We start from the raw sequence: 14833 nt of genomic DNA on the forward strand, positions 1-14833 counted from the left end.
CGCAATCAGTCTCGTTGTAGAATGTTCAGGAGTTCGTCGGGTTTCAAGTCGATATTTTCTCCTACTCCTTGTTAAGGGGTTATACCTCAGTCGGGGTGCCGAAGAAAGAAAGCGATTTTTCACGAAGAGACGTTTCAGTTTATTAATGTAAAAATTTATGCACATGATACGGTAACGCTGAATTTCGTTCTGATGTTTTTTATTTGTAAAAATAATGACGCGAGATATCTCTGGACTGGTTCATCCGAAATGCAAGAACAAAAAGAAAATTAGTTAATATAAGGAGTTGTCTGGTATTTTATGGATCGAGCAAGTAGAATATTGATTTTTAAGTAAACGGCGGCTTTTAAAAAAAAAATTCGATTTTCTATAAGCATTTTCGCTTTAATTTGGATAAACAATGGCAAATATTTATTGGCGAGGAAAAATCTTCGATCGAGGACTGAAAAATATATTGATAAAGCTTGTGTAAAAATTTGAAACCGATCGGTTCAGGAGTTTTAGATAAATCTTGCTCACCGACTTTGAAAACACAGTTTTGAGAAAAACGTGTTTAAAGTTTCAAAATCACTTTGAAACGCTGGGGTGGCGTCTTTGCAAATGTGCGCATAACTTCGAAAATATTTGTCGGACCGATATGAAATTTGCTGTGTATACAGGTACTTGAATATATGTACATTACGAAAATTAAATAAAAGAAATCTGGGGATAACTCCTTAAGGATGTGCTGCGGGACGTGTACCCTCTTGTCGAAAATGCGTTGAATCGAAAACGTGAAAAAACGAATGCTAAACAGGGCAACTGAAACTGATCGAGTTGATTTGAGAAAATCTCACTGTGAACCGGACGAGAACTTCTGAATTTCGATTGGAAACACCTTGTTATCAACAACGTCAGAGAAATCACATGAAATTATTTCACTATTTATTTCATCGAAATATCCGTACAATTCGTTGGGTTCTATTGAAAAAACGCTGATTTTATTCGTAAATGAATTTCCTAAGATTTGACTTACAATTAGACGATCTGTGCGGGAGAATTCATTTACGAATAAAATCGGCTATTGCTCGTTATAATCGGCTAAGCGATAGGGATATTTCCGTTGAAAAATATAAAAATAATAAACTGATGTCCGCGACGTAATTGAAACAACGAAGTGTTCGCAGTAGAATTTTTTCAGCGTTTTAAAATTTTCTCCTCCCTCACGGGAACTCTTCTTACGTACGTAGTTGAATGAAACTAGATCAGTGACTCAGCGTCTCAAAAATTTCAGTGACACTAGCTATGATTCAAAGCTCTGTTTCAACGCTTTTTCAATTTTTATGCGAGTTATACATTATATTGTATTTATTCGAAGCAATCGAGTATCAGCAAAGAAGGAAAAAAACATATAACACTGCAGACAGTATTTTCTCCCGATGTATATGTATAGATTTATCGATCGATCGATCGATCGATCACTTATATACCAAACATCATGTTTAACCAGTTTAGCGTCAAGCCGACGGAGTGCGTGAAAATAAATAACATTATTATAGCCATATTTCCTGACGCGGGTCGCAATGATCAGAGTTTGATCAACGAGGAGGTGCGGACTCTGCCCGATTCATGGGTTCTGCGAAGAGTTGGAAAAACCAAGGCGCAATTGAAAATGCACTCGGGGATAAATATCGGGCGGAACTCGGCCAGACGAGTCAACTGCGTCATGTCCGGCACTCCGCTTGCTCGTATCGTGCTGCAATAGTGCACCAGCAACAGCAGCAGCGGCAAGGCAACGATGTCGAAACATAACCGCGATTAAAATAAAATTGATGGTGTAAGATTTTTGAGAAAAAAATAAGAAAAACAAAGATCAAAGTAACTAGATTCTGACAATGAAATATTCCTGTACTATATGTGCAATGTATACATGTACATATAATATGTATAGCTAAACAATTGAAACCTGTTTTTTCTCCTTGAAATTTGTGACACGATTTCTCATACTATACATACGATTCAGCATTATTCGGATTGACACGCGTTGACTAACGCATCGGAATAAGAAGGGCGAAGAAAACTTTAATTCGAAGGAAAGAAGTACGATATCGAATTACCCATCAAACACGCTGAAAAAGTGTTATTCATGTAACGGAAGTTTTTTACACGCTTCAATGTTCATACACGGTATAGATGCGAAAATGATAAAGAATATCGATAAGAAACTTCGCACGAGTGAGCAACGAAACGAAACGAAAAGAAATAAAAATATGTGAGCGTAGGTGATGTGAAAAAAACCAGCCTAAAGTCGATGTACCGAATGTTGCGCCACGTGCGAGTTTTTTCCTACTTATACGCATACATACATATATTTGCATAGGTACGCGTTGTTACGTGTATGCGTACATTCGCGTCGTGCACTTAACCTAAATACACATGCATTTGTGGATGTGTATGTCACCGGTGACTGCAGGGGGAACATGGACCCATATTACGCATGTCGTACAATCCATACGGAAGTGCTATACGTACATGTATACATGCATATGTGAATATTTTTCGTTTATGTACGTAAAAACGTTACACGCGTTATACGTCTATGTATAATATACGGGATGGGAATCCCGCTCGGTTAATTAGGCAAGCCGTTACCTTGTACATGTATCTGTATATATGTATACAGATATTATGTACCCATTACCCAACCGCCCATTGTGCGTGCATATACCTATGTACGATAAGTATAGATATAACTACGTTATATACTCATACTGTAACTACGTAAGCGAAGGTCTAATCAACGCCTTCTTTAGAGATTACGTAACCGTCTAGACTTTAAAACCGAGAGGACAGAGAGGGAGGCGGGAGGGATTGAATGCTCGCTTGTTATCGGCCGATCTTATCGGAGAGCGTCAAGGCTGATTCATTAACGGAAAACAAAGCTATATACAGCACGAGCAATCCGCCGGCAACGACTGTGTTACCATGTTATAACCTTACAGTACACATATAATATATTCTACTACGAGGATTAGCGTCGACGACCGCGAAAAACTGCGTATTGTTATGCTGAAAAAAAGGAATAATAACGATGATAATAATATAATAACGGAATCTCGGTTGGGGGTGGATAAACGTGCTGAATCTGAAAGAGACAGATGATAGATTGGTAAGCATTATTGAAAATTAGATGAACGATAATGAAATTATTATGCAGTCAATATATTTTGTAGTTGGATCGTGAGAAGTTTAAATAGGTGATATTAGTCGCGTAGGTATAGTATCCGTATACCTTTGCGTCTGTAGTGCAGATGTTCTTTTGAAATTGTATACAACCTGTTTATTACGACATAAGCGTATGTAACAATAAATTGCGCTGCATCGTATCGGTAATATAGGTATACACGTATCTACGTATTGTAAAGGGTAGACTCTCTCTCTCCGTATGCTCTTTTTCTATCCCACGTATAGCTAGATGCCACTTACACAACGGCTAAAGTAAAAGTGCAATTTTTTCGCAAGCAACTATCATGTTAACAAACGCGTCGAAACATAATGTCACACGCTGTAGGATATGACAATGGTTTCATCGGACAATTGTATTTTCATAATGGCATTCCTGTAGATATGTAATGTAGAAGAAATTTGTGAGCGAAGTTAATTTTTTATTCTTTTCTGTTTTTCTAACTCTTTTTTTCACGGTAACAGCAAAAAATCGAGAAGAAGTGCAAGAAAGAAAAAAAAAAAATAAATAAAAAACAACCTGTACGTAGCTACTCATTGTCAGACATGACGCAGGAAAAACACGTTTCCACTGAATAAAATATTTCTTCTCTTATCATTGTTGCTATCCCGAAATATATCGAATGTTCGGAAGCACAAGACTTCTTTTTGAACACACACACACACAAAAAAACTGGTAATGTCAAGTTTTTGTTTTGTACGACAGGAAGTGTACCCATACCCATAGTTGTACAACATATCCATAGAAAAAATTCCAAGTCAACGTACGTCGGTCTAGAAAGTTTTGTGATTTTGCTGCGTCATTGTGAGCACACCGCTGCCCGTTGTTACATCGTATACAACGAAAACTGATGCGGTAAGATCGAAATTCGTGCATATGATTAAAAGTTTTGCATAGGCATGAACCGACATTTAGATTCGGCGGAATCGGCCATACGTATGTAGTTATTATATACAAGGCTAACCCTCGGCGAGTCCTCTTCTCCTCCCGGCGCGTCGCGTCGTCGTCGGTCCTTTATACCTATATACGTAATACATATGTACAGCCCGGCGATAAAGCGCCACGTGCCGAGTGTAACTGACGCACACAGAAGCGAAGGAGCGACGTCGAGCCACCCCAACTCCGACTCCAACCCCAGGCTCGAGTCCGTACAGAAATTATCCCTCTCGCATACGCGGAGAGAGAGAGAGAGAGAGTGAGAGGCAGGGAGGGAGGGAGAGTCAGAGGGTGACTGCCGTTCTGTGTGTGTAGGTATACGTATAGAGACGATGGTTAAATCGGTCGAATTTCGCGCTTCAATGCCAAGGTCACAATGCGATCGCGAGGGACGAGCTGCAGGCGTTGCATAATCTATACGTATACACGCGTTTCTTCGGTATTTCTCTCTCACTGCGTGTAACTGCATATTATAATTGAATTATGCACAAATAAAAAAATAAATGCGATATACGTATATAAATATTCTGGAAATATTACAATGTAACGATAATAATATATATATATATATATATTAATGTTTCAAGAGACTGGAAAACTAATGAAATTATTTATTTTTTTTTTTAATAACAGGATCCAGGGGATGAAGTTTAAATTCAAAACCTGTGCGAAATTTCTGTACGTACAACGAGGTAGCGTGTTTACGCGTGTGTGCGTATACCCCGTAGATGTATAGATATAGGTCTCCGTGTAGTAACGAGAAGGTCGCCGTCGCACGTGCTCGAGCGGATTCTACGTCGGTGTTGTCGCGGTCCGTCTGGGACCGTCCTCTTTAAAGGCGACCCAGACAGCGACGCCCGAAAATGGAAAGAAAAAAAAGCTGTTCGCAAACTCCCCCCCAACCCGTCATCCCCATCGCCTAACCTGGCAGCCAACCTCTAGCGTTTCGACTCGTGCAAGGATGGTGACGCGGGGACGTAAGGGCGGGGGGGGGGGGGGGGGGGGGGGTGTATAAATTTATACAACACGTGGGGGATCCGAACCCCTTGCGGGGGTGTGATTTTTATCAAAATCGCGTCTGCCGAGTCGGAAAGGATTACACACATCCATCCATCCTATCCTCCGTGTTACACGCGGCCGAGACACAACGATTACGTGATCACGGTTGTCAGATGTATTCCATATTTTTCATACTGTGCGTATTGCGCCTGGTGCAACCATCGATATGGAATTTTGATCATTATATACTCCAAGTATTGCGAGATGGAAAAATGATTATTACATACTATGTAACACGTAATGAATTTCTCCTGCACTTTGTGGGACGATTGCAAAGGTTGAATGACTTTCGAGTAGCTTAAGGGTTGACAAGATTGCAAAAACAAAAGAAAAGCGCTTTTTCGACAATTTTTATTTGGATGTAAGAACAGGTAATAAGATAATATAACATTTAAGTTAACAGGCATATATCGAAGTATAATACGAAAAATTATTATCAACGAATATTAAAAAATGGTGACACTGGAGCCATTCTCGCGAGTCATGTTGAATTCTGCGGCACGCAGTGCAACTGGTGATAATTTGAATCTGGAAATTTTATTTTTGTCTCAATCACTTAATCTATGTATTTTTAAAATATTGATGTTTGTGTAATTGGCAAGTATTTGAACGAAAGTGTTCGATTTTCTACGAGAAAAGGGCACTTATTTCTTGACATGTAATGTTTAAATTAACTTGTCGAAAATCCCCTATTCATTTCTGTAGCTATTAATACGTAGATTAAGTGATTTTTGTTTTTTGGGTATACTGCGTGCCCCATATCTCGCGAGAATGGCTCCAGCGTCTCCGTTTTTGAATATTTGTTGACAGCAATTTTTTGTATTATAATTAAATACATACTTGATAACTTTCTTCAATATAATTATCTTAATACCTTTTCTTGCATCCAAAAAAAGAAAACTGTGCTTTCTGTTTAAGTTTTTACAGTGGTGTTACATGATTACAAAGATTCAACAGATTTCAGGAATTTCAAAAGGATTTCAGATGATTACAAAAAAAATTTCAAGAGATTTCACAAGATTTGCGGAAAAGTGTACACCAGATTTCACGAGTGATTATTACCTCGGTTACCCCTCAAGCGTTGTACATTTGTAACGTTTGTGAAAATTGACAAGTATCTAAATTTAGTTGGAACGATTTTACAAAATATGATCCACATCCCGCATCTAAGCAACTGAAAGGATTCCTTGGCTCCCAGACTGGCCGACAGAGGAAGTGAGTACGTACAAGCAAGCAGCCAAGGAAGTACACGTAAGCAAGAGACAGGCGGAAGGAAGTAAAGAAAAGGGAGTCAGGTTGACGGAGAGTTTAGCCCACGTTGGCCGGTTTCGGACCTTCGGGCCGACCTTCCCGGTCCAAAATGGCGGAGGGCGCGTGGGCGAAGGCAACTCTAACTCCTCTCTCTCTTTCTCTCGCTCCACCGAGAAGTAAATATTATGTCTGGTGTGGGTGGAGGGGGAGGAGGATCCGAGGCTGAAGAGTAAAGCGAGCGGAGCTTGCGACGATGCATGCGGACGGTGACAGTCTAATCGGCACAACACCGGTACGGTCGTCATTCGTTTCATTGCTTATTGTGTATGCACGCATCTTGTGTTTTGCCTGCACGTATAAGTAAATGCACGCGTACGCAATGTAACATAAATACGTGTGACAAGTCGCAACCAAGTGAGTAAATAAGCTGTAGACACCGCAACGCGTTGGTTCGTTAGTCGAGTCAGTTGCATTGTTTACGCCTCTATCTACCCAGCGCATAACGAAGATTATTTTCGTTCTACCCGCGGCCTTAGTATAATATTATTCTCCTTACACCCGTCACTTATCCAACTCCGAGTCTTTCACCCGAGACGTATATATTCCTACATATAATATGTTTCTTTCACTACACATTGCAATTGTGTACATTGTATCGTTTATTCGTTCTTTATTTTTTTTTTTTTTTTTGTTTTTTTTTTCTTTTATTTTTTCTTATTTTTCATCGCACACCTAGTCGATTTTCGCAAGATTATACATGCATTGCGCAGCGTCGCGCGTCGGTGCAATGACCGTATGCGTACGATAATTATACCTCGTACGTCACGCACCGATACGATGATGCATATGGTACACAAATTGCGAACAAGCAGCTCGCTCGTTTACACCGGTGCAGTCAGTACCTGCACCAATCACACGTGGCAGGCAGTCGTTCAGACTAAAGTGCGCGAAGCCGTTGTTCAACGATAGCGGAATGTAACGTTATGCAACAGATAAATTTCTATCAACTGCGGAGACTTGGTATAATTATCGCCTAGTTGATCTACGACGCAGGGGTAGGGAAAAGTTGTTCGAACACTCACCGGCGTGGCGGAATGGCGAAGTTGTCGATCGTCGGTCGTCGAGAGTGCGTCGGAAGCCCCGGGGGCCTCGGGAAGGCGACGTTGATGCCGACGATGGAAGTGGTGAGACACGGTGGCCAGTACTCCAACTATGCCCCCCACCGCCAGGACGAGTACGACGGAAAGAATGTACCCGCTACGGCTCACTGCGAACACACGTGTAACACCCCTCTTGTCATTGTCCTCATATTCTTGTGGTATTTCCTTATGCATAGATTTTTTTTTTTTTTTGTGCACATACATCGAGTCGGTGTAGGTACAGGTACTCGAGACCGTCATCGAAAGAAGGTAGGTACGGTATAACGAGTCTGCGAAAAGAATGATTATTATACACGTTTGAACCGAGGAAGCAGAAAACACGCAGTGAATCAATGTGCGCCTGGATACATGGTAACGCATCATTTTGGCGATGTTTTATTACGGAGAAGTGGGTCAGCACTCACTCCTACACTCGCTCGTCGAATCAACAGACTGACTGCCGTGCATGGGTGCAATTAGGCTGTGTGTGCTCAACGATGAGGATGTGACGCGGGTTCTACGTAAGTACGTCGCGTTGTACCCCGGCTGCCTATAATTCACGTACGTTCACGTTGTTATTACTCGTGATATCTACGACTAGTGCGGAGGCGGCGGAGGAGGATCGAAAAACACGAGCAATAACAAACGCGGCAGTCGGTGATGTAAAGAGTTACAAGATGACGAAGACGACGGTCGCAGTCCGGGTGCGTGCAAAATAAGTAAGACTACTGCTTGTCCTACTCCAGGAAACTCGGTCACTGCAGAATCGGTGGAAAGCTGGTACAATGGTGAGGTAGGGGTTGCCCATGTCGCATACCAATGACGCACGCACGCATAATACGGATCGCAGCCGCACACCAGGTACTCAAATACGATTACAGCGAGGATAGAAGGCATGCAAATGATAATGAGACGGAGGCAGGCTTGGGGGGGCACGTGGTCAAGTTGAGAGACACAAAAGCAGAGGCTGCTGTTGACCATGCCTGTTTGCGCACGCCAGAAGGATACTTGATCACCCTTCTTCTTGCGAACATTACGTTATATAATCCCGAATTGGGACTGACGTGTGCCTGCAGAGTGTAAAAAAGTTGTAAAAAGGTTGTTAGATGTCCTTCGGCAGGTGTGGTTATCACATCCGTTCGGTGTTACGCATCGTTCTCTTCGCGGTGCACGATGATTGATTTTTAATATGGGTTATCGAGGAGACGGTCGTTATACCCTTGTGACGTGGTTACGATACCGAGGCTGAGCGGCTTGGAGAAGGGAAACAACAAAACAAGAGTATAAGGAAAAGCCTGCGCAGCTGAGCCACGAGTCACTCTCCCGACGAGTCACGGTCTAGGAATTTTGTTTTCTTTTCCACGTGTTCGTCAACGTGTGTGCGTATTTACACGTGCACACATGCGAATCATCCGCGTACCGTTCGTCGATGATCGTTGAGTGAAACGCTCTTTCAGAGTTACGATTTCGTCCAAACGTTGTACGAGTAGTATTCCAATCTAGTCGTTGTACTCTAAAAACTTAAAAATACCACGATGTAAAAACATTCGATCCAAACGACTAGTTCAATTCGACACGTGTTTACATAGATCCTTAGGTATTTCAACGAAAGCCATTTTTTTTGTGTTTTTTATTTTTTACCTCAACAATATTTTCCCAAAGATTCAAGTCAATTGGAGTAAACGTTCATTTCTCAAAAATATATTATTGAAGTCGGTGGACACGATTTCTCGGCAACTAATGCACCGATCTTATCGAAATTCTGCACTCTTCTTTTCGATAGGATTAACTAGTACTTGGATGAAGTTTTTTTTTCTTCTTAGATCACAATTCATTTTACAAGGCAATATATGGTGCGGATTTTATCGAAAATTATACTTGTTTGCATACGACTATGCTAAAAATTCAAATTTCAATATTTTTTTGAATCCTTCGTCCGAGTACAATCTATACTCACCTACCAACAGAAAATATTGGCTTTTTTGATTTCAGATAAAGTTGGCATGAGTTATCGTGTCCGCCGCAAAAATACTGGGCCTTTGAAACCCAGTTCTGAACGGCTGAATTATCGAAATTTTTGGACAAAAATTTTATGAAATATCGTTCAAAAAGTGGATCAAACAATTGTCTCGTTATATTAAAAAAAAAATAGAGAACATGTGCTTTTTTTAACCTTCGAACCCCATGCAACACCTTAACTATACTCGTAAGCCAAGGCATCGGTGAGATCGAAACCAGGTCAATAACCCGACCGGTACAAGGTACACGGCAAAGCGGAGAGTGAAAACAAGAGGAGACAGCTACTGCAGTGTTATTTTTTCTCCATTCCATACGCATATGCAAGCGAACAAGGCAATTGAATACCAACAAAGCGTTTAAATTTGAGTCATTCTCTTTGTCGTATTTCTATTTTTAAATTTGGCGAATTAGCTCCGCTGCAGTCTGTCATCAAGACCAGGACGAACCCACCGTACAAAATTTCCTCCATACCAAAGTGAGGAAGGGTTTGAGGTGGTTATAGCTACAGGACCGGCACGGCAGCAGCAGCAGCAGCAGGTATGACGTGCACACGTGTCAGCGTCGTCCTGTTGCAGGAGGAGAGGAAGGAGAAGGAGAGACACCTGCAGTCTGTTACAGGTAAGGAGGTAGGTTGGTAAGTACACGCGTCTTTATAGGGGCGGACGATGATGCGGGGAACGGACGAACGCGTCACACACGGACAAAAGCACGGCGGCGGCGACTTTCGAATGAAAATAAAATTAAGCAGAATAAAGAGCGCCTTGCAGCCGTGCTGCTGTTGCGGCGGCACAGTGTCCAGTGCACGGACTGTACATACAGGGTATTATACCTATATGTCGTGCGCACGTAGCGACGAAGAGAAACGTGCCGCAAGAACGATCAAAGATCACCTTACGTTTATCCGCCGTATGGTAATATCCGTGCAGAAGTTGTTAGCCAGTGCAGGTGTGTGTTCGGGATAGCGTCGCAGGCTTAAAGCACGACCATATAGGTATACGGCTCTGTGATTTCTCTACTTTCTATAAGCACTGCTGCAGAGACTGTTCGTCCAAATGAACTTTGCGACTTGTTCGGGGCGGAGCTCCGGGTCGATTCTGGAATTCTTTTCGACCGTACAGGATGCGAGTATTTCAGTTACGAGAGCAGGAAACGGAACGTATAATTTGCCCCAACTGTCTTCCGTGCCCGCTACCCTCGCGAGTGCAGCGTGTTTCTCCGATCGCGAGTAACGATCGGATACACCTTGCGATTCTAACGTTTTCGACTTACGCAAGTCGACGTTTGGACAATCATTTAATTTTATGCTGAATTCGACGACGAACAGTGGCGTTCGATTGCCACCGACGCATGTTCTGACGCGTACTGCGTGACATCGCGTCAATGCGGTGATTCGATTTGCATACTTCGGAGAGCAACAGGAACAGCAACAGCAACGACAGAAACGACCGTTTCCGTATATCGACGCTGCGATGTAAGGGGTCTTCATCGTCGCCTGACTCGCGGCATCGCATCGTCGACGGCGCACGCGGGTACACCAGACAAAAAACGATGAGCATCAGCGGGGCCCAGACGGGGGACAAAAACACGCTATGGGCCCCTCGTCGTCGTCGTCGTCGTCGGTGGAGGAGGAGGAGAAGAAGGAGAAGAGGAAGGAGGGTGAGCGGGACTTGAGGCCGTAGCCGCCTGCCGCACCGAGTTTGCCTTGTTTCTCTGTTGATCCTCCACGAAAGTTCTCCTCCTCTGTTCTTCTTCTTCCTCTTCTTCCTCTTCTTCCTCTTCTTCCTCTTCAGCCATATCACGGACTGCGAGTGACCGCTCGCTGCCTTGTTGTTTTTATCTTCTTCTTCCCTGCATCCTCGGATCGGTGAGACGCCGCGTCTGATTTTGCGTCACCGTGGTTACATGTGCAGGTATATGTATACCGCGAAGGTGAGGAGAGGAAAAGCAGAGAGAGGAGAGAAAGAAAAAGAGAATAAATTACAGCACCCAGGTTCCATTTTTCCGACAGGAGGCCGCGCGCGGGCTTATAAACACCGCTGCACAGCCCTAGGAATGGAAATTACCTTGTTTAACTACAAGGGCGAGGGGGGGAGCAACTGGCGCGTGCCTTCCTTCTTTCTTTCGACGAAACCCGCGTCAGGTTACGACGGAGCCGATCAACAACTTCGTGAGGTAAACAACCTCGATTAAAAAATCATCTCGAGAAATCATTCGAAACACTTGTTTCATCGTCGGCAACGTTGTTCGCACGTATAGGAAGAATCTGTTCAAAACCCGCATTGAAATCGTCTTGCGTGCAAAGCAGAATTGGTGAGAATAATTAATAAATCAGATGCAAAACTAGCGTATTCGTAATTCGAAGCGCGTCGAGATTTTACGCAACGGTTCAAAATAAATGTCTACGTAGGTAGAAGAGCTGATCGACGAGAGAATGTTATCCCAGTAGGTGTCAATTAGTGAAAGATCGAGAGAAAGACAAAATAACTTGGTCGTCTTTTAAACGAAAACTGGCTGGCTCGTCTTTCACAGCGACCGAGTCGCCTGGTTAATTAGCGGTATTCGACGAATGGGAAAAAAGTTTCTCAGCCTAACTAACGCTGAATTGTGAAAACATGGATAATTCGGCCTTTTGACCTACACAGTGACCTACAAAGGAAATCGAAGGAGAGTTCATCGGCGGGGGGGAGGAGAGACCAGACCAGACCCGGAGACCTCCGGGGTATAGGAGGCCCACGCGTCGTAGTCTAGCCGAACCAAGCCGACGATACGAGAGAGAGAGAGAGAGAGAGAGAGAGAGAGAGAGAGAAAGAGAGAGAGAGAGAGAGAGAGAGAGAGAAAGAGGGAGAGAGAGACAACCTGAAAGCATTGTCGATGAAAACAAAAGGCTGGGAATTCTCCACGGTCCTCTCGTAATCCCCGTCATCCTTTCCGTTCGTTGGTCGCTTTGAAGAACCCGGACCGACCGAAGACCCAAGATGCGACGGTCGGTCGTTCTTGGTGGGTCACGCCACGTCGTGCCACGCGACGCGGGTCAAACACGTGTCCGAAATGTCGAGGCCGGTCGGCCGGTATTGTAGGCATTGTAGGCAAGGCTGATTGTGAGGGGCGTACTTTCCATGGCCTGGTGTGCGTGTCGGGTTGTGATGAATTGGCGTGAGGACACGGAGCGGTGGACAAAGTCGAGGATGAGGGACCGCCGAAAGTGGTTACCGGTTACAGCGGGAAACTCGCGAGTCGGTAAACTTCTCGTCGCCTGCATCTTCGTCCCGAGTGCTGCCGACGTTTGGCGATGCAGCTGCGCCGCTTAACGTACCTTATACCTGCGATGATTCCGCGTCAACGCGGCTGGCCAACGCCACGCGACGCGACGCATTCGGTGATTATGAGAGACCCGAGTATTATTATTACGTACGAGCGGTGGCAGCGGTGCCGCTGCGGACAGTCCGCGAGTTGCGTAACACCAACCACACTCGAGACTCTCATTCGTCACGTAGTGTACCCCACACTCGAGTAACGTGCAATCCGCCACCGTCCGGACGGCGGCACGTGTCGACGAATAGAGCTTGGGGCTATACGTTACATACTTCTTAATGATAATCAAGGACAGCTAGTGCTCGACTCTAGGATCGGATGACTCCGATGGCTGGGAAGCGTTCTCATTCTTCTCATGCGGTGGCCATGCTCGCTCTACGCGAAACGAGAGGACGTAAAATCCGGATTGGAAATTTCCCCGTTTCGAGGAACAGCCGCGGATTTAACAACGTTCCGCGGTGCGGAGGGGTGCGGAGGAGACAAGAGATATGCCGAATACGCGACCCCGAGAGACAAGAAACCTCCCTGGTTAAAACAGACCCGAGCAATGACGTCACGTCGGTTGCTACGGCGACAGCTCAAGCTGCGGTTCAAGTGGGCAAGGCTGGAAACCTGTTCGCCGATGACGATCCTCTTGCAATTTGGCTCGCCGGCCAGTCCTCTTTTCGCCTAAATTATCACCCCGGAGAATAGGAATAAAAGTTTGTCTCTCCCACTCTCCGTCACTCTGTCTACGTACGACCCACATAACATGAAATCTTTCTAAGAAACTTTGAATAAACTATTTTATACAAAGATTATGAAAATCTTTTTAAGAACAACAACAATCAAGAAATCTTTTTCAAGTTTCTGGGGCGAACATTTTCAACTTGCAGCAACCTTCTTCTGGAATATTTTTGAAATGTTTCTTCCCGTTCGTGAAAGATTTCAAAAAGTTTTCTGAAATATTCATTGTTACGCGGGACGGTATAACGGACTCGAGTTATTTTGTACCGACGACGGATGAAGTTACTTCCCGGTCCTTAAATCGGATCGTACTCGTTGCAAAAACGCATAATGGGAAGAGCAGTCGTCGCGATGGTTCCGAATAAAGAGCCGACGACATGAGTTGGCGAAAATTCGCTTCTTGCTTGTCCGACTCAAGCGAATGAGTAACATGCAGACAAACGTGTGATCTCGTATGATGAATAAATCCCCCATAAATCCCAGAGGGATTAGTGAATCATGGTCAAACTGCCGCAGACAAATGTGCACTGGGAGCTATTATTCTTCAATTTATATAACGCTCGGTCGTGAGGGTGTGGAGGATGGACTGGGTGGCCTGTGTGTTTCGAAGTGGCACTGCGCGCGGTGCAAATCCGCGGAATAATACTAAATTGAGATAAAGTAGCGTTACAGTCGCTGCTGCCGCTGCGGCTCGCTGGTTACGACGACAAGGCGATGATCACGCACGCGAGAAGAGAGCGTCCTTGGTCAACGTGCGGGAGACGCCATCGTCGTTCGGGGCCATATGGCATCGGTCTAAGCGCATCGCGACGAATTGTAACGACGAATGATAACGAGGCTGGAGTTGGTAACGTTGTCGTGGCGAAACATTGAGGAAAAAATGATCGGTCGTCTATTCTTACGACGACTGAACAAAAGAAACTGATGTTTGAAAATATGAGTAGGTATGTTGTGTTTTATTACCGTGCACCGAATTTCAGACGCTTCCAAAATCACGGTATGACGGTTTTTTTCCGCAGCGTGAAGCGTTACGGTAACTTTACTAACTTCGACACGATGAATGATGATCGTCTCCGGCGAGCTAACAAAACGATGACGATTACGATGATGTTGATAAAAATATCCGAACACGCCTCTGACCTTCGATCGAACCTGCAGCATGTCGATG

At 44.1% G+C, this 14833-nt stretch overlaps 1 protein-coding gene across 3 annotated transcripts in view; it reads right to left on the minus strand.

Moving 5' to 3' along the window:
• The window catches only part of LOC124181139 (low-density lipoprotein receptor class A domain-containing protein 4-like), a 68146-nt gene that overhangs the window by 35662 nt on the left and 17651 nt on the right, over window positions 1–14833 (minus strand). For all 3 annotated transcript variants that reach the window (XM_046567412.1, XM_046567409.1, XM_046567410.1), the window contains one exon: window positions 7552–7736. In XM_046567412.1, the coding sequence (XP_046423368.1) occupies window positions 7552–7736 (185 nt within the window). The remainder of the gene's footprint in view (window positions 1–7551; window positions 7737–14833) is intronic.

Source organism: Neodiprion fabricii, chromosome 4, assembly GCF_021155785.1.
Source record: "Neodiprion fabricii isolate iyNeoFabr1 chromosome 4, iyNeoFabr1.1, whole genome shotgun sequence".
In the NCBI taxonomy this organism is placed as follows: domain Eukaryota; kingdom Metazoa; phylum Arthropoda; class Insecta; order Hymenoptera; family Diprionidae; genus Neodiprion; species Neodiprion fabricii.